Source organism: Hemiscyllium ocellatum, chromosome 19, assembly GCF_020745735.1.
Source record: "Hemiscyllium ocellatum isolate sHemOce1 chromosome 19, sHemOce1.pat.X.cur, whole genome shotgun sequence".
NCBI lineage: Eukaryota > Metazoa > Chordata > Chondrichthyes > Orectolobiformes > Hemiscylliidae > Hemiscyllium > Hemiscyllium ocellatum.
The window spans coordinates 3,782,334-3,809,372 of NC_083419.1; the positions used below are offsets into that span (position 1 = coordinate 3,782,334).

At 42.8% G+C, this 27,039-nt stretch overlaps 1 protein-coding gene across 1 annotated transcript in view; it reads left to right on the forward strand.

Moving 5' to 3' along the window:
* Positions 1-27,039, forward strand: part of pah (phenylalanine hydroxylase) — a 95,422-nt gene that overhangs the window by 41,985 nt on the left and 26,398 nt on the right. Inside the window, exons 4-6 of the mRNA XM_060839193.1 lie at positions 215-398; positions 20,914-21,002; positions 26,748-26,815. Coding sequence (XP_060695176.1) covers positions 215-398; positions 20,914-21,002; positions 26,748-26,815 — 341 coding nt within the window. The remainder of the gene's footprint in view (positions 1-214; positions 399-20,913; positions 21,003-26,747; positions 26,816-27,039) is intronic.

The window sequence follows — 27,039 nt, forward strand, 5'->3', positions numbered from 1 at the left end:
GAGCATTCACTTCAATGAAAATCACTGCACCAATATTCACCCATCACTAAGAGCAAATTACCCAGTCACTAACACTGTGTGTGAGGGCTTACTATGCAATAATGGTGAAATACTTTGGGGCATCCAGAATGAACGAATTTGTTCTCCTTCAACAAATCCTTTTCAAGATACTTACCTAAATAAAGGGAGACATTTATTTCTTTGCTTTTGGCAGGAAAAGGGTGTGAATCTCACTCACATTGAATCCAGGCCTTCCCGCATCAAAAAGGGACAGTACGAGTTCTTCATCGACCTGGACTGTAAAGATATCACTAGCCTTGAGGAGATCCTTGACAGCTTGCAACAAGAAATCAGTGGCACTATTCATGAATTATCACGGGACAAGAAAAAGGACACAGGTACCAGCGACATATTCTCTCTGATTTGTTCACAGACAGGAGTATGACCAGGGTTTACGGGAGACAGGTGTGTGGTATACAGAGTGTGTGTGGGATACGGAGTGTGTGTGGGATACAGAGTGTGTGTGGGATCGGAGTGTGTGTGGGATACAGAGTGTGTGTGGGATCGGAGTGTGTGTGGGATACGGAGAGTGTGTGGGATACAGAGTGTGTGTTGGGGAGATGGAGTTTGCGTGGGATATGGATTTGGAGATGCTGGTGTTGGACTGGGGTGTACAAAGTTAAAAATCACACAACACCAGGTTATAGTCCAATAGGTTTAATTGAAAGCACTAGCTTTTGGAGCAACACTCCTTCATCAGGTGGTTGTGGAGTGTACATGGGGGGTGATGTGCGCATGGGAGATGCAGTGTGCATGGAAGTGAGGAGGGCTTATGGATGAGGAATTGTGTGCAAGTATGGGGAACAGTGGGGTGGGGGTTGTTTATGAGTGAAAGGGGTGGGGATTGTGTCTGGGTATAGAGAACATTGCGGTGGAGGTTTTTATGAGTGAGGGAGTGGGGGTTTATATGTAGGCATAGGCAACAGTGAGGAGGGGTTGTCTATGAGAGAAGAGGTGGAGATTGTGTGTAGGTATGGGGAGTGTGGACATGGTCCTTGCAGAAAGGTAGCCTCAACCAGAACCCAGGTCTGTGCCACATTGTTGATTATTTTTCCTTTATTTGTTCACGGAATGTGGGCATCGCTGGCTGGGCCAGCATTTATTGCCTTTGAGAAAGTGGTGGTGAACTGCCTTTCTGAACAATTGGAGTCCATTGGTAGGTTGACCTACAATGTCATTAGAGAGGGATTTCCAGGATTTTGACCCAGTGAAGGATTGGCAATATATTTCCAAGTCAGAATGGCAAGTGGCTTAGAGGGGAACTTGCTGGTGGTGGTATTCCCATGTATCAGCTGCCCTTGTCCTTCCAGATGCAAGTGGTCAGGGATTTGGAAGGTCCTATCTGAGGATTTTTGGTGAATTTCTGCAGCGAAACTTGTAGTGCACTTTTGTTACCGAGTGTCAGTGGGAAGGGAGTGGATGTTTGTGATGCCCATCAGGTTGGTTACGTTGTCCTGGATATCGTCATGCTTCCTGAGTGCTGCTGGAGCGGTACTAAAGGCAAGTTGTTTCTTTCTAATTGTGTGAGGTGTGTATGAATGAGCCCATGTTCTGTTATCAACTCCCTGTGGGTGAGGGGCCACACGGAGAGAACAAACTGCTCAATGTATCCATTAAGTTTGTAAAATGTATGCAATTTCTGCACCTTGATATTGGTGTGCATTATGACATAGACATAAAATGCAACAATTTCCCTCCCATGACCTGAATCTAACGCCTGGCTGAGTAAGTCCTCAATGAATAATTCCACTTCCATGTATAAAAATATTAACTTAGCCTCATTAGTAACAGTCCAGCTGCATCAACCAAGAGAAAATCGCTGCTCCTGTGGTCTCCCAGTGGATTTATTGTCATGCTGTCATTCATTAAGAACTGACCAAATCATCAATCCAAATTTCTGTTTGGCAGAATTACAGTGAAACTTTTTACTAACAAGTACATTTGTTCCAAAGCATTGTATTAATGGGTAGCAGACAGACAGGTGCTTGAGATACCAGAATGAAGCTTTATATCTACTGGAGATTTATTATTCTTCACAGAGTTGAATGAAAGTACAAGATGCTGAGAAACGAGGCTTCTTTTCCGAAATTCCCCTTACCCTGAGGCAGAGTTGAGTTGTTAACTTTGTTTAGACAAGAGCTTAATGAGTGTTATGAATTCTCATAAATTTAACAAATCTTGGGACATCTAACCCCATTCAGAGTGACCAGAATACAGGACAAAGGCATAACAACAACCGTTTGATAAATGAGCAGATCAGAATAAGTGACTGATCAGAACCTTTGCTCACTGACTTGTTTTATTGCCTGTTCCTTGGCTGACCTGCTAGTTACCTCCCAACTGTCAATGCAGTCAGTATCTGAGGGAAGAAATTAAAGTTATAAATGGCTGTGGAGAATTAAATTAGCTAGTCTAATTTTAAAATCTGCCAGTTCTCATCCACTGTTCCTCTCCCTTCTTTTCCTGTTTGATATTCGTTCATTAGAACTCATTTGCTGTCTTGTTTTTTGATTATAATTTATACATGGTTATGTTCTTCCCTACGCAATGAACCCTACTATTTGAAGAAGGGCAGATAGGAGGTTACATTTTAATTGTGTTCCCCCCCCCCACCCCGTCCAGTGAATTTTCATCTGCAAAGCAGCTCAGATTTCTCATGAATAGGTTAGAATTGTTTCATTAGATTTTGAGAAACTGTCATTAATTGGTTTTTTCATTGGCACATTTATCGATGAACTTGTTCAGTAAGTTGGTGCACCCTTGTGTGTACATGCACTTGTGTCAACCCATGAGTTTGTATATGTTTCAAGCACCCCCATGATTGTGTGCACATAGATCTTGTGTACCCGTGTGTTTACATGTGTGTTGTCAGTGTGCACTGAAAATCAAGCCCTACTGTTCCCATCACAAATTTAACAACGATCGATGTAACGGTCAAAAAGATGGATTTGCATGATTTTGAACACTATCTAGTAAAGGAACAAGGCACTAATTTTCAACAAAAATCACACATTCCAGTAATCTCATGATTTCCTGTTTGGTTTAGGAATGGGGAAATATAATAGAGTCTTCACAATTGCCCATAATCTTGGATGTGACCTCGGAAAGTTACTCTCAACTTCACAAACACACTCTGGGGAAGATTTGTTAGAGCTGCTTAAATATGTCTTCTCCTTTTTTTTTGTTATCATGTAGTTACTTGTTAACTCTGTTACAATGTCTTACTTATTTTATATGCCCTTTAGGTGTATTGTATATCATGCTATTTATGAAACAAGCCATACAGTTAGGCACTTTAGTCTTTTGTATGTAGCTGGAGTATTTTTAAACCCAAATAACATGATAAAACATTGATGCAACTTATTTGGTGTAACAAAGCCTGATAGCTCTTCAGCCCTTGATGTTAATGATACCCCTTCAATAGATTAAACTTAGAAAGGAAAGAGGCACTACCAATCCACTCAATGCTATCTACAAACAGAAGAATTAGGTATAAAGCTGCTTTAATACGCATTTACATTTCTATAATCTCTGCAAGATCTATTCTGCCTGTCCAATTTAGGAATTAGTACCACTGGTGCCCTCTAGTTGCTTTTGCTAGATTCCAGTAAGTGATTTTCTACCATGGATTGCATTAGGTTATTGACACTGATGTCCCTAACATCCACAATGTGACTGGGTAACACTTTACAACTTGGTGTATCTCTGTAGATTTCCTTGAATTTTCTAAGTAATTCTACATGATCATCAAGTTTACCTGTCTCTGAATAGGAACTATCCTGGTATTTCAGTGTTGGATAGTGGATTATAGAAGGTTTGCTTTGTGAATTCTCCTTCTCCTCACTCTAACTGCTCTCTCTGTCAATCTCCTCCACATTTACCACTGGACAACTTTTTTATCTTCCTCTCTATGATAATATTGATTTAACATGTTATGTAACATTAATGATTCTTCTTCCTGTGATCGGGACTATCTTCCAGATAAATTACTTTAATAATTCTCTCAATTACCCTGTATGGACCCTGAATCCTCCTTTCAGATGTTCACTTTGTAAAGAGAATAGTATTAAAAACTTCATCTGCACCATAAAATGTTCTAGTTACAGCATGTTTGTCTGCTCATTCTTTCATCCTTTCATTCTTATAAGCTAGGACAAATGTTTGGCACAACATTGTGGGCCGAAGGGCCTGTTCTGTGCTGTATTATTCTATGTTCTATCCTTACCTGTGAGATTTTTAATTGCTCCCTGCCACTTCACCCGCTCCTGTGAGTCTCTCTAGAAACATAAGCACATAATCCAATAAGGAATATTCAGCTTTTTGTCTTAAAACATTTTCTTGATCAATTTTAATTGTCCTCATATCTCACAATCAGAGATCAATTTAAATGGACTAAGTCCAGTAGATTGACTGGGGGAATCGCTGGTAGTAAACAATAAAAAAATGTCAATCCTTTATCCTAATCCTGTGGTTACTTGCAACACTATACCTTAATCATTATGTTGAGAGTCTAATGATAGCGCTCCAAAGATCAAAAGAACTTGCGGATGCTGGAAATCAGAAACAAAAACAGAAATTGCTGGAAAAGCTCAGCAGGTCTGGCAGTGTCTATAGTGAGAAATTAGAGTTAACGTTTCGGGTTCAATGATCTTTCCTCAGAATGAAAAGCAGGAGACACTAACTGTTTTATACCAAATTGCTTATTACATTCTGAAAAGGTTTAGACATAAAGTTGGAACCTTGGTCCAGGTGTTTTTCAATTGGTAGTGCCAAACAATTCATAAACAGTATTAATATTTCCACTATTTCTTTAATTGTATTTTTTTCTCAGAGGAATAATTTCTGGAAATCATATTAGACAATAGAGAATAGGTGCAGGAGTAGGCCATTCAGCCCTTCAAGCCTGCACCACCATTCAATATGATCATGGCTGATCATTCCTAATCAGTATCCGCTTCCTGCCTTATCTCCATAACCCTTGATTCCACTATCCTTGAGAGCTCTATCCAACTCTTTCTTAAATGAACCCAGAGACTGGGCCTCCACTGCCTTCTGGGACAGAGCATTCCACACAGCCACCACTCTCTGGGTGAAGAAGTTTCTCCTCATCTCTGTCCTAAATGGTCTACCCCATATTTTTAAGCTGTGTCCTCTGGTTCGGCACTCACCCATCAGCGGAAACATATTTCCTGCTGCCAGAGTGTCCAATCCTTTCATAATCTTATATGTCTCAATCATATCCCCTCTCAGTCTTCTAAACTCAAGGGTATACAAGCCCAGTCGCTTCAGTCTTTCAGTGTAAGGTAATCCCGCCATTCCAGGAATTGACCTCGTGGAACCTATGCTGCACTCATTCAATAGCCAGAATGTCTTTCTTCAAATTTGGCGACCAGAACTGCACACAGTACTCCAGGTGTGGTCTCACCAGGGCCCTGTACAGCTGCAGAAGCACCTCTTTATTTTTATATTCAATTCCTCTTGTTATGAAGGCCAGCATGCTATTAGCCTTCTTCACTACCTGCTGTACCTGCATGCTTGCCTTCATTGACTGGTGTACAAGAACACCCAGATCTCTCTGTACTGCCCCTTTACCCAAATTCATTCCATTGAGGTAGTAATCTGCTTTCCTGTTCTTGCCACCAAAGTGGATAACCATACATTTATCCACATTAAACTGCATCTGCCTTGCATCTGTCCACTCAACTAACTTGTTCAGGTTAGCCTGTAATCTCCTAACATCCTCATCTCATTTCACCCTGCAATTGTTATATCCATAATGGTAAGGATATACTTGTGTCCCACTTTCATTTACAATAGTAGCCCTACAGTCTACTAACACACAAGAAAATAGTTTTTCAAAGACTTGCATGGATATTTCTGAAGAAAGGCTTATGCCCGAAACTTCGATTCTCCTGCTTCTTGGATGCTGTCTGACCTGCTGCTCTTTTCCAGCAACACATTTTTCAGCATGGATATTAAAGATGCTAATTTGATTACAGGTTGAGCCTGTCCCATGACCTGTTTTGTATGGCATGCTTTACAGTACTGCAGTAGATCTTCATGAAGTTTTGGCCATGCAAAATGCCCATCTATCAATGCTTATTCCTGAATATCCTGGCACGTTCTACTCCCAATGGCTCCTTATGATATCTAGACGTTACCACAATCTGATGAACAACTGTTCACTCTTCATCTGCAGGTTTGTGAAGATGTCTCCACATCCTCATCAGAATTCCATTTTGAACATGATAGGAATCTGGAAATCCTTCAACCTCAGCTTCAGTGGGATCTGCCAATGTTAAATTGTTTCCATCTGGATCTTCTTCCTGAGCCTCAATGAAAGAGGGCATGCCAAGCATCTCTTTTGAATTACCCCCATCAGCCTGAGGCAGCACTGGCTCAGTGGTTAGCACTGCTGCCTCACAGCACCAGGGACCCAGGTTCAATCCCAGCCTTGGGCAACTGGCTGTGTGGAGTTTGCGCATTCCTCCCACAGTCCAAGTGAATTGGCCATGCTAAATTGCCTATAGTGTTAGGCGCATTAGTCAGAGGGGAATGGGTCACACTTTGGAGGGTCAATGTGGATTTGTTGGGCTGAAGGGCCTGTTTCCACACTGTAGAGAATTTATCTCAAGAAAGTTTCAGCTACCAGAACACCTGCTTGCAGCATTACAATGATTTCTGGTGATATACTTTGTTTAACCATTGTCCTGGTCGTCACACAATGGAAAAATACTTGGAATTTATTCCCATAACTGTTTCATTGTTTTATCCTGTCATTGACTTTCTGTTATTATAGACAAAGTTATATCTTTCATTTCAGCCAAATCACTACTCAAGAATAGGTCAATTCTATTCTCAGGCATAAACATAGAAACTAAGAAACTTAGATAAATAGGATCAGGAGTAGGCCATTTAGCCCCTTGAGCCCTGTCCCACCATTGTATATGATCATGGCTGATCATTCAACTCAATATTCTGATCCTGCTTTCTCCCCATATCCCTTGATCCCTTTAGCTGCAAAAAAAATATATCTTTTTCTTGAAAGCACTGAATGTTTTGACCTCAAACTGCTTTCTGTTGAGGCATTTTCTGAACAACTCCCGCTAACCTTGCTCTGGCCACCAAGTTACATTTTTAAGTGCCCTTTGTACAAAGGAATGGGTACACACTCTGTACTTATCCCAATCATTAAATTATGACTTTTGATGCACTGTATGGAAAAAACTGAAGCTATTCCAGCAAAAGAGTTTCTGCAAAAGCTTTTACCCTTCGTATTGTTGGAGATTGAGTTGTGTAATTTGAAGAAAAGACAGTTAACTTGCCTTTTGACAAAAATCCTTCAAATTTTAAACAGTGCAAACATGTGAGAAGAAGTTAAAGCTTTTTGTTGTGCACTTATCACTACAGGAAATGAGAAACAGATCGGAGAAATAGGACTGAAAGCAGAAAATGCTGGTGTAACTCAGCAGGTCTGGTCTGGCAGCTCCTGTGAAGAGAGAGAGAGAGAGACAGAAAGAGCGAGAGAGAGAGTTAATGACTCCTCTTCAAAAAATTGCCTTCATTTGTAAGGAGATCTCAGTTATCTGTAAAAATAATAGGGTGGTTATGGGAGGGGATTTTAACTTTCCAAACATAGACTGGGACTGCCATAGTGTTAAGGGTTTAGATGGAGAGGAATTTGTTAAGTGTGTACAAGAAAATTTTCTGATTCAGTATGTGGATGTACCTACTGGAGAAAGTGCAAAACTTGACCTACTCTTGGGAAATAAGGCAGGGCAGGTGACTGAGGTGTCAGTGGGGGAGCACTTTGGGGCCAGCGACCATAATTCTATTAGATTTAAGATAATGGTGGAAGAAGATAGACCAGATCTAAAAGTTGAAGTTCTAAATTGGAGAAAGGCCAATTTCAGCAGTATTGGGCAAGAACTTTCAAAAGCTGGTTGGGGACAAATTTTCGCAGGTAAAGGGGCAGCTGGAAAATGGGAAGCTTTCAGAAATTAGATAACGAGAATCCAGAGAAAGTATATTCTTGTCAGGTTGAAAGGAAAGGTTGGTAGGTATAGGAAATGCTGGATGACGAAAGAAATTGAGGGTTTGGTTAAGAAAAAGAAGGAAGCATATGTCAGGTATAGACAGGATAGATGGAGTGAATCCTTAGAAGAGTACAAAGGCAGTAGGAGTATACCTAAGAGGGAAATCAGGAGGGCAAAAAGGGGACATGAGACAGCTTTGGCAAATAGAGTTAAGGAGAATCCAAAGGGTTTTTACATATACATTAAGGACAAAAGAGTAACTAGGGAGAGAATAGGGCTCAAAATGTGTTGCTGGAAAAGCGCAGCAGGTCAGGCAGCATCCATGGAACAGGAAATTCGACGTTTCGGGCATAAGCCCTTCATCAGGAATCGGGCTTATGCTCGAAACGTCGAATCTCCTGCTCCTTGGATGCTGCCTGACCTGCTGCGCTTTTCCAGCAACACATTTTCAGCTCTGATCTCCAGCATCTGCAGACCTCACTTTCTCCTAGAGAATAGGGCTCCTCAATAATCAGCAAGGCGGCCTCTGTGTGGAGTCGCTGGAGATGGGAGAAATACTAAACGAGTATTTTGCATCAGTATTTACTGTGGAAAAGGACATGGAAGATTTATAATGTAGGGAAATAGATGGTGACATCTTGAAAAATATCCATATTACAGAGGAGGAAGTGCTGCATGTCTTGAAACGCATTAAGGTGGATAAATCCCCAGGACCTGATCACGTATACCCAAGAACTCTGTGGGAAGCTAAGGAAGTGATTGCTGGGGCTTTTGCTCAGATATTTGTATCATCAATAGTCACAGGTGAGGTGCCAGAAGATTGAGGTTGGCTAACGTGGTGCCACTGTTTAAGAAAGGTGGTAAGGACAAGCCAGGGAACTATAGATCAGTGAGCCTGACCTCGGTGGTGGGCAAGTTGTTGGAGGGAATCCTGAGGGATAGGATGTACATGTATTTGGAAAGGCAAGGACTGATTAGGGATAGTCAACATGGCTTTGTGCGTGGGAAATCATGTCTCATAAACTTGATTGAGTTCTTTGAAGAAGTAACAAAGAAGATTGATGAGGGCAGAGCAGTGGATATGATCTGTATGAACTTCAGTAAGACGTTCGACAAGGTTCTCCATGGGACACTGGTGAGCAAAGTTAGATCTCACGGAATCCAGGAAGAACTAGCCATTTGGATACAGAACTGGCTCAAAGGTAGAAGACAGAAGGTGGTGGTGGAGGGTTGTTTTTCAGACTGGAGGCCTGTGACCAATGGAGTGCCATAAGGATCGGTGCTGGGCCCTCTACTTTTCGTTATTTATATAAATGATTTGAATGTGAGCATAAGAGGTATAGTTAGTAAGTTTGCAGAAGACATCAAAATTGGAGGTGTAGTGGACAGCGAAGAGGGTTACCTCAGATTACAACAGGATCTTGACAAGATGGGCCAATGGGCTGAGAAGTGGCAGATGGAGATTAGATTAGATTAGATTGCTTACAGTGTGGAAACAGGCCCTTCAGCCCAACAAGTCCACACCGACCTGCCGAAGCGTAACCCACCCACACCCCTACATTTACCCCTTACCTAACACTACGGACAATTTAGCATGGCCAATTCACCTGACCCGCACATCTTTGGACTGTGGGAGGAAACCGGAGCACCCGGAGGAAACCCACGCAGACACGGCGAGAATGTGCAAACTCCACAGTCAGTCACCTGAGTCGGGAATTGAACCCGGATCTCAGGCGCTGTGAGGCAGCAGTGCTAACCACTGTGCCACCGTGCCGCCCACTAATTCAGATAAATGTGAGGTGCTGCATTTTGGGAAAGCAAATCTTAGCGGGACATATACACTTAATGGTAAGGTCCCAGGGAGTGTTGCTGAACAAAGAGACCTTGGAGTGCAGGTTCATAGCTCCTTGAAAGTGGAGTCGCAGGTAGATAGGATAGTGAAGGTGGCGTTTGGTATGCTTTCCTTTATTGGTCAGAGTATTGAGTACAGGAATTGGGAGGTCATGTTGTGGCTGTACAAGACATTGGTTAGGCCACTGTTGGAATATTGCGTGCAATTCTGGTCTCCTTCCTATTGGAATGATGTTGTGAAACTTGAAAGGGTTCAGAAAAGATTTACAAGAATGTTGCCAGGGTTGGGGGATTTGAGCTACAGGGAGACGCTGAACAGGCTGGGATTGTTTTCCCTGGAGCTTCGAAGACTGAGGAGTGAAATTATAGAGGTTTACAAAATTATGAGGAGCATGAATTGGGTAAATAGGCAAAGTCTTTTCCCTGGGGTCGGAGAGTCCAGTGCTAAAGGGCATAGGTTTAGGGTGAGAGGGCAAAGATATAAAAGAGACCTAAGGGGCAACCTTTTCACACAGAGGGTGGTACATGTATGGAATGAGCTGCCAGAGGATGTGGTGGAGGCTGGTTCAATTGCAACATTTTAAGAGGCATTTGGATGGGTATATGATAAGGAAGGGTTTGGAGAGATATGAGCCGGGTGCTGGCAGGTGGGACTAGATTGGGTTGGGATTTCTGGTCGGCATGGATGGGTTGGATTGAAGGGTCTGTTTCCATGCTGTACATCTCTATGATTCTATGACTGTATAACAGTGGACCAAAAGCAGATTCTTGTCGTACTCAATTACTAACTGAACTCCAGGATGAATATTTCCCATCAACCACCACCTTCTGTCTTCTTTCAGCTCGCCAATTTCTGATACAAACTGTTAAATCACCTTCAATCCTATGCCTCCATATTTTATGCAATAGCCTACTGTAGGGAACCTTATCAAACGCCTTAATGAAAACCATATACACCTCATCCACCTGATTGGTCACCTTCTCAAAGAACTTAATCAGGTTTGTGAGGTATGACCTACCCTTCACAAAACTGTGTTGACTATACCTAATCAACTTATTCCTCTCCAGATGATTATAAATCCTATCTCTTATAACCTTTTCCAACACTTTACCCACAATCGAAGTAAGGCTCACAAGTCTATAATTACCAGGGTTGTTTTTAACTCCCTTTCTTGAACAAGAGGACAACATTTGCTATCCTCCAGTCTTTTGGCACTATTCTTGTAGGCAATGATGACATAAAGATCAAAGCCAAATCTTTGGCAATTTCCTCCCTGACTTCCCAGAGAATCCTCAGATAAATTCCATCCAGCCCAGGGGACTTACCTATGTTTATACTTTGCAGAATTGCTAACACCTCCTCCTTATGCACCTCAATCCCATCTAGTCTAGTAGCCTGTACCTCAGTATTGTCCTCAACCACATTGTCTTTTTCTCATGTGAATACTGACGAAAAATATTAATTTAATGCTTCCCCTATCTCCTCTGACTCCACGCACAACTTCCTATTACTGTCCCTGATAGGCCCTAATCTTATTCTCATCAATCTTTTATACCTGATATAGCTATAAAAAGCCTTAGGGTTTTCCTTGATCCTATCCACCAATGACTGCTCGTGTCCCCTCCTGGCTCTTCTAACTCTCTCTTTAGGTCTTTTCTGGCTAACTTGTAACTCTCGAGTAAAAAGTGAGGTCTGCAGATGCTGGGGATCAGAGCTGAAAATGTGTTGCTGGTTAAAGCACAGCAGGTCAGGCAGCATCCAAGGAACAGGAAATTTGACGAAGGGCTGATGAAGGGCTCTGGCCTGAAATGTCGAATTTCCTGTTCCTTGGATGCTGCCTAACCTGCTGTGCTTTAACCAGCAACACATTTTTAACTTGTAACTCTCAAGTGCCCTAATTGAGCCTTCACATCTCATCCTAACATAAGCCTTCTTCTTCCTCTTGACAAGAGATTCAACTTCTTGAGTAAACCACGGCTCCTGCTCTTGACAACTTCCTCCCTACCTGACCGATACACACTTATCAAAAACACACAGTAGCTGTTCCTTGAACAAGCTCCACATTTCAATTGTGCCCATCCCCTGCAGTTTCCTTCCCCATCCTATGTATCCTAATTCTTGCCTCATCACATTATATTTGCCTTTCCCACAGGTATAACTCTTGCCCTGCGATATATACCTATCCCTTTCCATCGCTAAAGTAAACTTAACCAAAATGTGGTCACTATCGCCAAAGTGCTCACCTACCTCCAAATCTAACACCTGGCTGGGTTCATTACCCAGTACCAAATCCAATGTGGCTTCACCTCTTATTGGTCTATCTATATACTGTGTCAGGAAACCCTCCTGTACACATTGGAGAAGACTCTAATCTAGACTCTGGTTTCCAGCATCTGCAGTCCTTGTTTTTACCACATTGGAGAAAAACTGACCCATCTAAAGTACTTGAATTATAGTATTCCCAGTCAATATTTGGAAAGCTGAAGTCCCCCATAACAGTTACCCTGTCACTCTTTCTTCTATCAAGGATCATCTTTGCTATCCTATCATCTACATCTCTGGAACTGTTTGGAAGCCAATAGAAAACTCCCAACAGGGTGACCTCTCCTTTCCTGTTTCTAACCTCAGCCCATACTACCTCAGTAGATGAGTTCTCAATGTCCTTTCTGCAACTGTAATACTGTCCTTGACTAACAATGCCACACCACCTACTCCTTTACCATTTTCTCTGCTCTTACTGAAACATCTAAATCCTGGAACTTGGAATAACTGTTCCTGTCCCTGCTCTACCCACATCTCCAAAATGGCCACAACATCGAAATCCCAGGTACCAACCCATGCCGCAAGTGCACCCACCTGATTCCAAATGCTCCTGGCATTGAAATAGACACACTTCAAACCAACCTCTTGCATGCCAGTGCCATCTTGTGATCTTGAAATCTTATTCTGACTTCACTACTCTCATCCTTCCAAATACGTGAACTACAATTCAGATTCCCATCCCCCTGCTGAATTAATTTAAACCCTCACAAAGAGCATTAGCAAATTCCCTTTAACCTCAAGATATTGGTACCCCTCTGGTTCCTGTTTGTAGAGGTCCCACCTACCCCAGAAAGAGCCCCAATTATCCAGAAATCTAAAACCCTCCCTCCTGCACCATCCCTGTAGCCATGTGTTCAACTCACTCTCTCCCTATTCCACGCTTTGTTAACATGTGGCACTGGCAACAAACCAGGGATAACAACTCTGCTTGTTTTAGCTCCAAGCTTCTACCCTAGCTCCCTGAATTTCTGCCTTAAATCTCCATCTCTCTTCCTACCTAAGTCGTTGGTGAGTATGTGGATCACAACTTGGGGTTTCTCTCACTCCCCCACAAGGATCCCAAAAACATGATCAGAGACATCACGAACCCTGGCACCTGGGAGGCAACACACCAAACATGAGTCTCTCTCATTCCCACAAACCTCCTATCTGTCCTCCTAACTATGGAGTCCCCAGTGACTAATGCTCTGCTCCTCTCCCCCTTCCCTTCTGAACAATAGGGACAGACTCTGCCAGAGACCTGTGCTCCATTGCTTACCCCCTCAACAGTATCCAAAACAGTATACTTGTTGTTGAGGGGAACGGCCACAGGAGATCCCTGCACTGCCTGTCGGTTCCCTTCCTGCCCCTGGCAGTAACCCATCTACCTCCTTCCTTTACCTGAGTAATCTCTGGTTAATCATCTAATGATAATTTCAATAGGTCATTGCCTCCACAAAATACTGCCAAAGGTAAATGGTCTCAACAATTATCCGTTGTCATTTCTGCCACCTCCAAACAGACCCCACCACCAGGGATATATTTCCCCCCCCTCCCCTATCAGCATTCCGAAAAGACCACTCCCTCTGTGACTCCCTCGTCAGGTCCACACCCACTAACCCGACCTCCACTCCCGGCACCTTCCCCTGCAACCGCAGGAAATGCAAAACTTGGGCCCACACCTCCTCCTTACTTCTCTCCAAGGCCCCATGGGATCCTTCCATATCCGCCACAAATTCACCTGCACCTCCACACACATCATTTACTGCATCCGCTGCACCCGATGTGGCCTCCTCTATATTGGGGAGACAGGCCGCCTACTTGCGGAACATTTCAGAGAACACCTCTGGGACACCCGGACCAACCAACCCAACCACCTCGTGGCTCAACACTTCAACTCCCCCTCCCACTCCACCAAGGACATGCAGGTCCTTGGACTCCTCCATCGCCAGAACATAACAACACGACGGTTGGAGGAAGAGCACCTCATCTTCCGCCTGGGAACCCTCCAACCACAAGGGATGAACTCAGATTTCTCCAGTTTCCTCATTTCCCCTCCCCCCACCTTGTCTCAATCCCAACCCTCGAACTCAACACCACCTTCCTAACCTGCAATCTTCTTCCTGACCTCTCCCCCCCTCACCCCCACTCCGACCTATCACCCTCACCTTAACCTCCTTCCACCTATCGCATTTCCAACACCCCTCCCCCAAGTCCCTCCTCCCTACCTTTTATCTTAGCCTGCTGGACACACTTTCCTCATTCCTGAAGAAGGGCTCATGCCCGAAACATCGATTCTCCTGCTCCTTGGATGCTGCCTGACCTGCTGCACTTTAGCCAGCAACACATTTTCAGCTCTGATCTCCAGCATCTGCAGTCCTCACTTACTCCTAGGTCTCAACAATTATGTATAGATTACCATAGGATCACTGAGGTGACAAGGCTGAATACATATAAGGCTGAGGCCCATATTGAAAATACAAAAATTGATCTATTCAAGGGATATCAGCAATTTCTATTCCTCTTGCTGAGATATTTGTATCATCAATAGTCACAGAAGACGTACCAAAAGACTGGAGGTTGGATAATGTGGTGCCATTTTTTAAGAAGGGTAGTAATGACAAGCCAGGGAACTATAGACCAGTGAGCCTGACATCGGTGATGGGCAGGTTGTTGGAGAGAATCCTGAGGGACAGGATGTACATGTATTTGGAAAGGCAAGGACTGATTTGGGATAGTCAACATCGCTGTGTGCGTGGGAGATAATGTCTCACAAACTTGATTGAGTTTTTTGAAGAAGTAACAAAGAAGATTAATGAGGGCAGAGTGGTAGATGTGATCTATGTGGACTTCAGTAAGGCATTCGACAAGGTTCCACATGAGAAACTGATTAGCAAGGTTAGACCTCATGGGATACAGGGAGAATTAGCCATGTGGATACAAAACTGGCTCAAAGGTAGAAGACAGAGGGTTGTGGTGGAGGGTTGTTTTTCAGACTGGAGGCCTGTGACCAGTGGAGTGCTACAAGGATCGGTGCTGGGCCCTCTACTTTTTGTCATTTACATAAATGATTTGGATTGAGCACAAGAGGTACAGTTAGTAAGTTTGCAGATGACACCAAAATTGGAGGTGTCATGGACAGCGAAGAAGGTTACCTCAGATTACAACAGGATCTTGACCAGATGGGTCAATGGGCTGAGAAGTTGCAGATAGAGTTTAATTCAGATAAATACGAGGTGCTGCATTTTGGGAAAGCAAATCTTAGCAGGACTTATGCACTTAATGGTAGGGTCCTAGGGAGTGTTGCTGAACAAAGAGACCTTGGAGTGCAGGTTCATAGCTCCTTGAAAGTGGAGTCACAGGTAGATGGAATAGTGAAGAAGGCGTTTGGTATGCTTTCCTTTATTGGTCACAGTATTGAGTACAGGAGTTGGGAGGTAATGTTGCGGCTGTACAAGACATTGGTTAGGCCACGATTGGAATATTGCGTGCAATTCTGGTCTCCTTCCTATTGGAAAGATGTTGTGAAACTTGAAAGGGTTCAGAAAAGATTTACAAGGATGTTGCCAGGGTTGGAGGATTTGAGCTACAGGGAGAGGCTGAACAGGCTGGGGCTATTTTCCCTGGAACGTTGGAGGCTAAGGAGTGACTTTACAGAGGTTTAAAAAATTATGAGGGGCATGGATAGGATAAATAGACAAAGTCTTTTCCCTGGGATCGGGAAGTCCAGAACTAGAGGGCATAGGTTTAGGGTGAGAAGGGAAAGATATAAAAGGGACCTAAGGGACAACGTTTTCACGTGGAGGGTGGTACGTGTATGGAATGAGCTGCCAGAGGAAGTGGTGGAGGCTGGTACAATTTCAACATTTAAAAGGCATTTGGCTGGGTATATGAATAGGAAGGGTTTGGAGGGATGTGGGCTGGGTGCTGGCAGGTGGGACTAGATTGGGTTGGGATATCTGGTCAGCTTGGATGGGTTGGACCGAAGGGTCTGTTTCAATGCTGTACATCTCTGTGACTCTATGACTCTATGACTGATACACAAGAAGAAATATAACCTTTTGTAACCTCCAGGTAGACTTTATCAACATAACATCAGAATGAAAATTGTGCCAGGAAATGTTCAAAGATTAACCAACAAGGTCATTGAACAATTATGCAATTGTGTTGTCTAAACCCGAAAGGAATATTTTTAGTACTTGAATGAATTATTTGATCAAATACAAGGAGTTAATTTGTCAATGCCAAAGTGATTTACTGAGGCCTAGTAATATCCCGAGGAGCATAAGTAAGGGATTTTCCGAGGCCAAACCAAGAGATTTTGCAGGATATTGGCATGAATGAATTCAGTCAGAAATTGATTCTAAATTTTAGAGTTGCAATGGCTACCCTGACAAATCTGTTAAAGAAAGGCAAGAAATTTGACTAAACAGAAGACTGTCAGAGTACCTTTGACATCTTGAAAACTGCTGAGTACCACACCAGCGATGTGGAGTTGGAGTGTTGGACTGGGGTTAACCTCACACCTTTAATGCATTGTTTGAGCTGAGATGTCACCTTTTTATTCTACAACTTTAAATTATCCCAGGAATGTGACTCGAAACAAGTTCTGGAATTTACATATTAATGAATTGAAATCTGCAACCCAATTTAAAAGATAAAAGTCTTAACAGCAATCTAGGTTTGTTCAATATATTGCATCAACATATGACACTATGATCTGTTGCTGTAAATTCTGTGTCCTATGATCCTGCTCCACTAGCTACCTGATGAAGATATAGTGGTTCAGTGGTTAGCACTGCTGCCTCACACTGCCAAGGACCTGGATTCCATTCCAGCCTCGGGCAACTGTCTGTGTGGAGTTTGCACATTCTCTCTGAGTCTGTGTGGGATTCCTCCGGGTGCTCCTGTTTCCTTCCACGATCCAAAGATGTGCAGCTTAGGTGAATTGGCTGTGCTAAATTCCCCGTAATGTCCAGGGAAGTGTAGGTTAGGTGCATCAGTCAGGGATAAATATAGGGTAGGGGAATGTTTCTGGGTGGATTACTCTTTGAAGGGTCAGTGTGGACTTGTTGGGCCAAAGGGCCTCTTTCCACACTGTAGGGATTCTATTCTAGAAGGAGCATTGCTCTGAAAGCTTATACTTCCAAATAACCTGTTGGACTACAGCCTGGTGTTGTGTGATTTTTAACTTTTGCCACACCAGTGTTGGCAGCAGTAAGTAATTCTAAACCACTGAAACTGGCTGTTGATGTGAGTGATGTTAGGTTTGGTGCATCTTATTACAGTGGATGAGATGGGAAACTAAAGGCCAGTCAGTTACTTTTCTAGAAAACTGAATTCTTGTTAGCAGAAACACTCAATTCTGAATGAAAAGAGTTTGGTATTGGCTCCACAGTCCTTTGAAGTTGATGTTATGTAATGATGCTGTGATTAAAGTAGTGATCCAGAGAGCTAGGTAATGCCTTGGAGACTTGGGTTCTCACCATGGCAGAGGGTGGAATTTGGATTTAAGAAAAATTAAAACCTGGAATTAAAAGTCTGATGATGATCATGGAACAATTATTGAGTCTTGCAAAGTGTCTAGTTCACTCATATTCTGTAGGGAAGGAAAAAATTGTTGTCCTTACCTGGTCTTGTCTACATGTGACTCTATAGCAATGTGGCAAATTCAGCCCCGTTGACTCTACAAAGTCTTTCTTCCTAACATCTGGGGATTAGTGTGAAAATTGGGAGAGCTGCCTCACAGACTAGTTCAACAACAGCCTGACATAGTCAAGTTCACAGAATTATCCCTTACATGCCCCAGACACCATCATCACTGATCCTGGATATGTCCTGTCCTACCCAGCTGTGGTGACACCATGTTGGTGTACAGTCAGGAAGGAGTTGCCCTGGGATTCTGCAATCTTGTTCCTGGACCCCATAAAGTCTCTCAGCATCAGGTCAAACCTGAACTAGGAAGCTATGTGTTGACCAGCTGCACTCATGCTGATGAATCAGTGCACCTCCATGTTGAACACTACATGGAGGCAGCATCGAGGATGGCAAGGGTACAAAATATACTGTGGGGGATTTCAATGTCCATCAAGAGTGGCTCAGCAGCAGCAATGCTGATTGAATTGATTGGATCCTAAAGGACAGTGCTGCAAGACTGGGCCTACAGCCAGTGATGAGGGAACCATCAAGATAGGAAAACTCTCATCGTGACCAATGGAGTATTGAAGGAGGTGACTATAGGAATGGTGATTATCATCCAAAAATTCTACATTCTGGAATGATTTCTGCAAATTGGAAGGAAGCAAGTGTCATTCCACAATTTAAGAAGGAGCAAGAGGGAAATTGTGACCTGTTAGCCTAACCTCAGCAGTAGAGAAATTAAAGAATTATAAAGGATGGTTTAAATAGACACCTAGTTAATAATGATCTGACTGGACCTAGTCAACATTGCTGTGCAAATGACAAACTTGTTGGAGTTTCTTTAAAGATGCTACTGACGAAAATGGAAAAGGAAAGCCAATGGATCTAGTATGCTTCGAGTTTTGGAAGGCCTCTGATAAATTCCCCCACTGGAAATTCATGAGGCAGGATGTGATGTATTGGCATGAACTAATGTTCAGACAGGAAACCGGGAGTGGGAATAGATGGGTCATTCTCACACTGGCAGGCTGTAACAAGTAAGGTGCCACCAGATCAGAATTCAGCTCCAGTGATTCACAATATATCTCAATGATTTGGAACTGGAGACCAAATGGAATATTTCTCCAAACATGTGAATGACACAAAGTTAAGTGGGAAAGTGTTTTGTGAGGAAGATGTAAAGCAATTTTAGGAGGATTTGAATAGACTTTCTGAATGAGCTCCCACCTCTGGAAGCAAGTGAGACTTGAACCTATGCCTACTTCTTCAGTCAACAGGTGCACTACCCCTACATTAAATGATTCCGGTGACTGCATAGATATATTCTGGATTAGTGGTGCTGGAAGAGCACAGCAGTTCAGGCAGCATCCGAGGAGCAGTAAAATCAACGTTTCGGGCAAAAGCCCTTCATCAGGAATCATTGTTTTTACCCACTGCATAGATATATGTTTATTTTCTAAACAACCTGTTCAGAGATGTTAATATCTACCTCTGAACTATGGTCTCCTGGTTCAAAAGAAGGGGCACTACCACTGTGCCACAATAGACTTTCTGAATGAGCTCCCACCTCTGGAAGCAAGTGAGACTTGAACCTATGCCTACTTCTTCAGTCAACAGGTGCACTACCCCTACATTAAATGATTCCTGAGACTGCATAGATAGTTTTGTCTTTCTTTTTTAATCAACCGGTTCATAGAGTCATAGAAAGGTACACCACAGAAGCAGACTCTTCAACTTGTCCATGCTGACCAGAGATCCCAACCTAATCTAGTCCCATTTGCCAGCACTTGGCCCATATCCATCTAAACTCTTCCCATTCATATACCCATCCAGATATTTTTAAACATAATTCAATCGTACCAACCTCCAGCACTTCCTCTGGCACTCATTCCATACACACACCACCCTCTGCGTGAGAAGTTGCTCCTTAGATCCCTCTTACTCTAAACTTATGCTCTCTGGTTCTGGACTCCCCCACCCAAGAGAAAATTCTTATTTATTTATCCTATCCATGCCCCTCATGATTTTATAAAACTCTATGAGGTCACCCCTCAGCCTTCGGTGCTACAGGGAAAACAGCTCCAGACTATTCAGCCTCTCCCTGTAGCTCAAATCCTCCGACCATGGCAACATCCTTGTAAATCTTTTCTGAACCTTTTCAAATTTCACAACATTCTTCTGATAGGAAGGAGATCAGAATTGCATGAAATATTCCAAAAGTGACCTAACGAATTACCTGTACAGCCCCAACATGACTTTCCAACTCCTATAAGCAATGGTCTGACCAATAAAGTTCAGAGATGTTATTAGATAATTCTGGAGCAAATTGGAGTTGAATCTGGGTCTCCTGGCTCAGAGGTAGGGACATTGTCACAGTGCCACAAGAGCCCTCTGACTGTATAGATATTCACTGAAAGGAAACTGGTTTCACTTGTCACAGTCTGAGTCTGAGCAAGGAGTGTTAGTGTACAGATAGTGGTAACTGACTGAGTAATGAGTTGGTTTAAGGTTAATGTTGGAATAAATGAGGTCATGTAAAATTTCCTGATGTCTGTAAGGGAATCTTTCCAACCTTTCATTTTGACTAGTGCAATGTAATTCACATTTTGTTTTCTTTTGTAATAAATATTTTAATTTTTGTGTTAAAAGTACATTGGCAACCATTTTGGAACGTGTTTCATAATTGACTGCCATAATTGAAAAGACAAATTTAGGATCTAAGAAGCCATTCTGGGATCCCACCTGTACAGTCAGCTTAACATCAGCTGTGATTATAACAGAGATACATTGATGTTTGTGAGAGCTTCCTATGTCTAAAATGGCTTTGTATTGTTTATTAATTTTTCTCTTTTGGTGACTCATCATTTGCACTTTGTAAGAATCTTGAGAGTGTGAACTGAACCTGAAGGATAATGTAGAACCAAAATACTGTATTAGGATCTTGTTCAAAATGAGCAAGTTATTCTCTGACAATGAATAATTTTATCAAAAACTACATTTTTTTTTCTTTTTGTGTTTATTTAGTACCATGGTTTCCTCGGACAATTCAAGATTTGGACAGATTTGCCAACCAGATCCTATCCTATGGGTCAGAACTTGATGCTGATCATCCTGTAAGGACCTTATTTTGAGAAAGTAATGCACATTATTATATAAGGAAACAGGAAACAGCTCAAAATAAATGTCGAAAGAGCTGGGAAAACTCATTGGGTTTGAAAGCATCTATGGAGGAAGGAACAGATATAATGTTTCATGTCTGTTAATTATGTTTCTCGCTCCACAGAGGCTGCCAAACCTGCTGAGTTTCTTCAACACTTGCAGATTCCAATTCATATTTCCAGTATCCTCAGTACTTTGCATTTATTCATGAGAGGCAATTCATGCGGAGAGAGTGCTGCATTGACAGAGGTGCTGATTTTTGAATGAAACATTAAAAGATTTGTTCTCTCAGGTGGATGTTAAACATCTCATGTCAGGAGGAGAGCAGGGAAGCTGTCCATGATTTCTCAGCCAATGTCCATTTCTTAATCAATACAACTTAAAAGCAAATTTAGTTGTCATTATCTGGGAACAAATTGGCTATTGTGCTTTCTTACATTACAACAGTGCGTATATATCCAAACTGATTCATTGGTTGTGTAAAGTGACTGGCTACATCACGAGATCACGATCTATGGTTTTCTTTTTCTCTCTGTTATATCATGCCATTTCCTGTTAGTCACCACATGAGGGAGCAAACCAGCAACCACTCAGAAACTGACTTCCCCCAGCGTTGCCATTTTGCAAAATGAATGTCAACTTCTATATTATTTGTGGCTATCACTCAGTGTGAGTATTGACAGGCATTATTGAGTTGACAGAGTCAATAGGGAAAAGTTACTCCCTCGCTTAGGGACAGTCCTTGGCTGTAGATAACACTAAAGTGAACATTGATACAGAAACTCAGACACCTTGGTGGGGTCTGGATCACTGACAGCATAAGGTTTGATCCTCACTCTGACAGAGATGGATTTTTAATATTTAATTCTCAGAATGTGGGTCCAGCATTTATTACCCAGAGTGTCAGCCATGTTGCTGTGGGCCTGGTGCTTCATGTAGGTCAGGCAAGGTTAGGACGGAAGATCTTTCCCTAAAGGACATTAATAAAGCAGATGGGCATTCCCCCCCGCCCCCCCCCCCCCTCTCCCACCGCACCCCCCCCCCCCACAGCACCAACCAAACAATCATTTCATTAGACTTTTAATATCAGATCTATTTTAATTCAGTTTGAAATTCACCATATGCAGGATTCAAACGCAGGTCCTCAGAACATTACTGGGATCTCTGGATTAACAATCTGGTGATAATGCCATGAGGTTATTATCTCCTGCACCCTGTCGTACCCATGGTGGAGACTGGGCCACACTAGGTTAGACATGTCTTTGGGTGAAGAACTGAAGATGAAAGATTTCCTGAATGCATTTTAAAGTTCTGCATTTTCTATACAGCTTTTATCCAAGTTAGTATTTGAAATCCATACTGTCCTTCTCCTCCTAACCAGTGGCAAAGCACACACTTCCAGTCTGTTTTTTTTCCCTGTAACAGGTCCTGAGCTGTTAACCAGACATTGTGGTATGGACACGTCTCTACATGATGCATGGGCTCCTGCCCTTTCTGTCCACTGGAGACACAATAGAGTGACTTACAAGTTGGCAATCAACTGTTTGGTCACATTACAAAAACATGTTCTATGCCTATTAAGTCCTGGAGTCAGACTCGAACCCAAAACTTCTAGATCAGGGGCAGGGGCACTATCCACTGCACAACAAGACCTCCCATTTCCTTTGCTATGAATAATCTAATTTTTTAAACATTTCCCAGCATTACAGAATTGCTCTTTTCTCATTCTGACTGTCTGGGAGTTGAATGGTATATTTGCAGTATGTCAACGTCCTTTGCTGTTCCTTAGTTCAATCTCCTTGGTTTCATTTGATTTACCTTCTTGCATTGTCAGCTCCCAAACCCCACCCTCACAGCACCTTTGCACCCCCCTCACAGCACCTCTTCCCCCCCCGCCCTCCCAATCCTTTTACCAACACTACAATAGCCCATCTCCAAACTCCCCTCTTTTTATCTTTTCAATGTGATGGGAGTTTGTGCCTCTCCCACCCTTACAGGCAGGGAGTTCCAGATTCCCACAACACTCTCAGTGAAAAGGTTTTTCCTCACACCTCCTCTGAGCCTCCTGCCCCTTCCCTTAAATCTATGCCCCTGGTCATTGATCCCTGCACCAAGGGGCAAAGCTTCTTCCCTTATTCCCTGTCTATACCTCTCATAATTTTATCCATCTCAATCCTGTCCCCTCTCAAGCTCTTCTGCTCCATGGAGTACACTCCAATTTTTAGATTAGGTTCCCTACAGTGTGGCCCTTCGGCCCAACCAGTCCACTCCGACCCTCCGAAGAGTAACCCACCCAGGCTCATTCCCCTCTGACTAATGTACCTAACACTATGGGCAATTTAGCATGACCAATTTACCTGACCTGCACATCTTTGGACTGTGGGAGGAAACCGGAGCACGCGGGGAGAATGTGCAAACTCCACACAGACAGTCACCCGAGTCTGGAATCGAACCCTGGTGCTGTGATGCAGCAGTGCTAACCACTGAACCTCTTTCCAAACAAAGCAACTTCCTGGTAAATTTCCTCTGTACCCTCTCCAGCGCTATTGGGCAGGCAGTGGATGGTACTAGTGTTGGACTCCTTGGGGTGGCACGGTGATTCAGCAGTTAGCACTGTTGCCTTACAGCACAGGGGTCCCAGGTTCGATTCCTGACTTGGGCGACTGTCTGTGTGGAGATTGCACATTCTCCCTGTGTCTATGTGGGTTCCTCCCACAATCCAAAGATGTGCAGGTTACATGAATGGACCATGCTAAATTAACAATAGCATTCAGGGAGGTGTAGGTTAGATGCATTAGTCATGGGAAATGTGGAGTAAGGGTAGGGGAACAGGTCTTGGTGGGTTGGCGTAGACTTGTTGGGTCAAATGGTCTGTTTCCACACTGGAGCGATTCTATGGTTAAACCAGAGACCCAGCTAATGTACCGGGGACCTGGGTTTGAATCCCACCACAGCAGATGATGGAATTTGCATTCAATAAATATCTGGAAGTAAGAGCCTAATGATGACCACGAATCCATTGTCGATTGTTAGGAAAGCCCATTTGATTCACTAACACCTTTAAGGGAAGGAAACTGCCATCCTTACCCGGTCTGGTCTATGTGTGATTTCAGACCCATAGCAATGTGGTTGGTGCTTAACTGCCCTCTGGGATGGGTAATAAATACTGGCCTATCCAACAATGCCCTCATCCCATTAATGAATAAAACAAAATCACATCGCTCCTGAACTGCACATAACACTCTCACTGTCCTAACCAATGTTTCATACAACACCAGAATAACCTCTAAAATAAAACAAAGATACTGGAGATCTGAAACAATAGCCGTCCTACAGTTTATCCACTCTTGACTCCCCATCCATCCCCACACCCCTGCCAACTCCGGTCATGAACATAAGTGCCATGTTTTCCAATCTGCTATCAGTTCTGAAGAAGTGTCATTAGATTCAAAACATTAATTCTGCTTTATGTCCATATTTGCTGAGTTTCTCCAGCCATTTTTGATTTGTTGCAACATAACTTCCCTGCTCTTAAACTCTAAGCCTCAAGTAATAAATTATGCGTAGTGTCCAGCGATGTGCAGGCTAGGTGGGTTAGCCATGATAAATTCAGGCTAGGGGGCTGGCCCTGAGTGGATGCTCTTTGGAGGATTGATTCAGATTTGATGGGCCAAATGGCCACTTTCTGCACTGTAGGGATTCTATCACATTCTATTTATGATTCTATAATATTCTACTAAAGGCTCATATCTCATATATCTTCTTAACCACTTTATCTATTTGTCCCACTACCTGAAGGGACTGGTGTACATACACACCAACCTCCTTCTCATCCTCAGTGCTTTCCAGGGTGCTACCATTCATCATATATTCCATTTCCTTGTTTGTCCTGCTCATGTACAACACCTCATACTTATTCCATTGAATTCCATTTGCCACTATTCAGCCCATCTATATCCTCCTGTAATCTACTGCCATCCTCCTGTCTATTTAATGCCCACTGATTTTTGTTTCATCTGTGAATTTAGTGACAAACTTAATTGTCATAATAATCCACATATTTAGGACATTCTTACCTGGTCTAACCTGTATGCAACTCTAGGCCTACAGTAAAGTGATTGGCTCTTCACTGCCCTCTGAAATAGCCAAATAAACTATTCCGTTCAAGAGCAGTTAGTGATAGAGAACAAATCCAGGCCTTGTCAGTGACACCCACATCCCAGGAAAGAATAAAGATACAAAAATCATGAATTAGGAGCAGAAGTACATCATTCACAGAATCACTATAGTGTGGAAGCAGGCCATTCAGCCCAAGAACAACCCACCACCTACCATAACCCTGCATTTCCCATGACTAATCCACCTAGCCTGCACATCCATAGACTCTATGGGGCAATTTAGCATGACAAATCCACCTAATGGACACATCTTCAGGTTGTGGAAGGAAACTGGAACACCTGGAGGAAACCCACACAGACAGTCACCTGAGGCTGGAACCTGGGTCCCTGGCACTGGGAGGCAACAGTGCTAACCATTCAGTCACCATGTCATTCAGCCCCTTAAATGGGCTCCATTATGGAATAAGAACATGATCTAATTACACAGCATTTCCATATACTTTCCTCTTTCAGTAAGAGGGGAGCTGATGGCCGAGTGGTATTATCGCTGCATTGTTAGTCCAGAGACCTAGGTAACATTCTGGGGACCTGGACTCAAATGTTGCAATGGCTGATGGTGGAGTTTCAATTCAATAAAAACAAATCTGTAATTAAGAATTGAATGATGACTGTGAATCCATAGCCAAAAGTTGGAAAAACCCATCTCATTCACTAATGTGCTTTAGAGAAGGAAACTGCTGTCCTTACCTGGTCTGGCCTACATGTGACTCCAGACCCACAGCAATGTGGACAATAAATGCTAGCCTAGCCAGTGATATCCACATCCCATGAATCAATTAAAATGAATTTGTTCACTCCCTCACTTTTCCAGAGTTAATCTATCTCTGTATTAAAGAGATTAAAACACTCTGCTTCCATCATCTTTTGAGGAACAGAGTTCCAAATACTCACAACTTTCTGTGAGAAGAAAAAAAATCTCCTTTTCTCTGTCTCAAAATGTGACCCTTATTTTTAAACAGACATCTCTAGTCCTAGATTCTCTCTCGAAAGGAAACATCCTTTCCACATGCACCCTGTTAAAACCCCTTTGGATCTTATATTCTTCAACCAATCATAAAAACGAAACTGACACAGAGAGGTACAGATAGATATGCACAAAGGAACAGATAGATGTGTCCACAGGCACACGGATACACACTCACCGATATAAATGTACACAAGTAAATGTAAATTACAGGCAGCTGTAGATTTTGTGATAAGTTGGTTTTCATGATTAAAGATGTGGAGTTTTGCCAGTACAGCACAAATTGCAGTTATTAGAGTGTAATTGAGGTAATATAATAAGATATAATTACACTTCTTAACCAAAATGCATTAGTTCTTAAAAAGGAGTATCTTTTGCAGATTGACAACATAATCATTATGCGTTTGCTAAATTGGACAGTGGCTGATCACACTGATTATAGATCCTGGCCTGTAGTTTGAAATGCGTCACTCAAACCTGCCACCTTCAGTTACTGAGCCTGCCATTTCACTGATAGATAGTGAGTCTGAGCTGTCTGTGTTCTTTTGCCTTTGCAGGGTTTTACAGATGCTGTGTATCGAGCTCGTAGGAAGGAGTTTGCAGACATTGCGTATAATTATCGACAGTAAGTACGGAAAGTTTACAGAGTTTGCCTCTCCAAACTTATATAGGATGCTAAAAGTGGCTTGGATCAAGCAAATAGGGAGAAATTGTTTCCACAGACAGGATGGTTGGTAACCCCAGATCACAGCTTGCAGATAACAAGCAAAAGGAACAAAGAGGAGATTCTGAGGATGAGAGGTAGGCCATTTAGGACTGAGATGAGGAGAAATCTCTTCACCCAGAGAG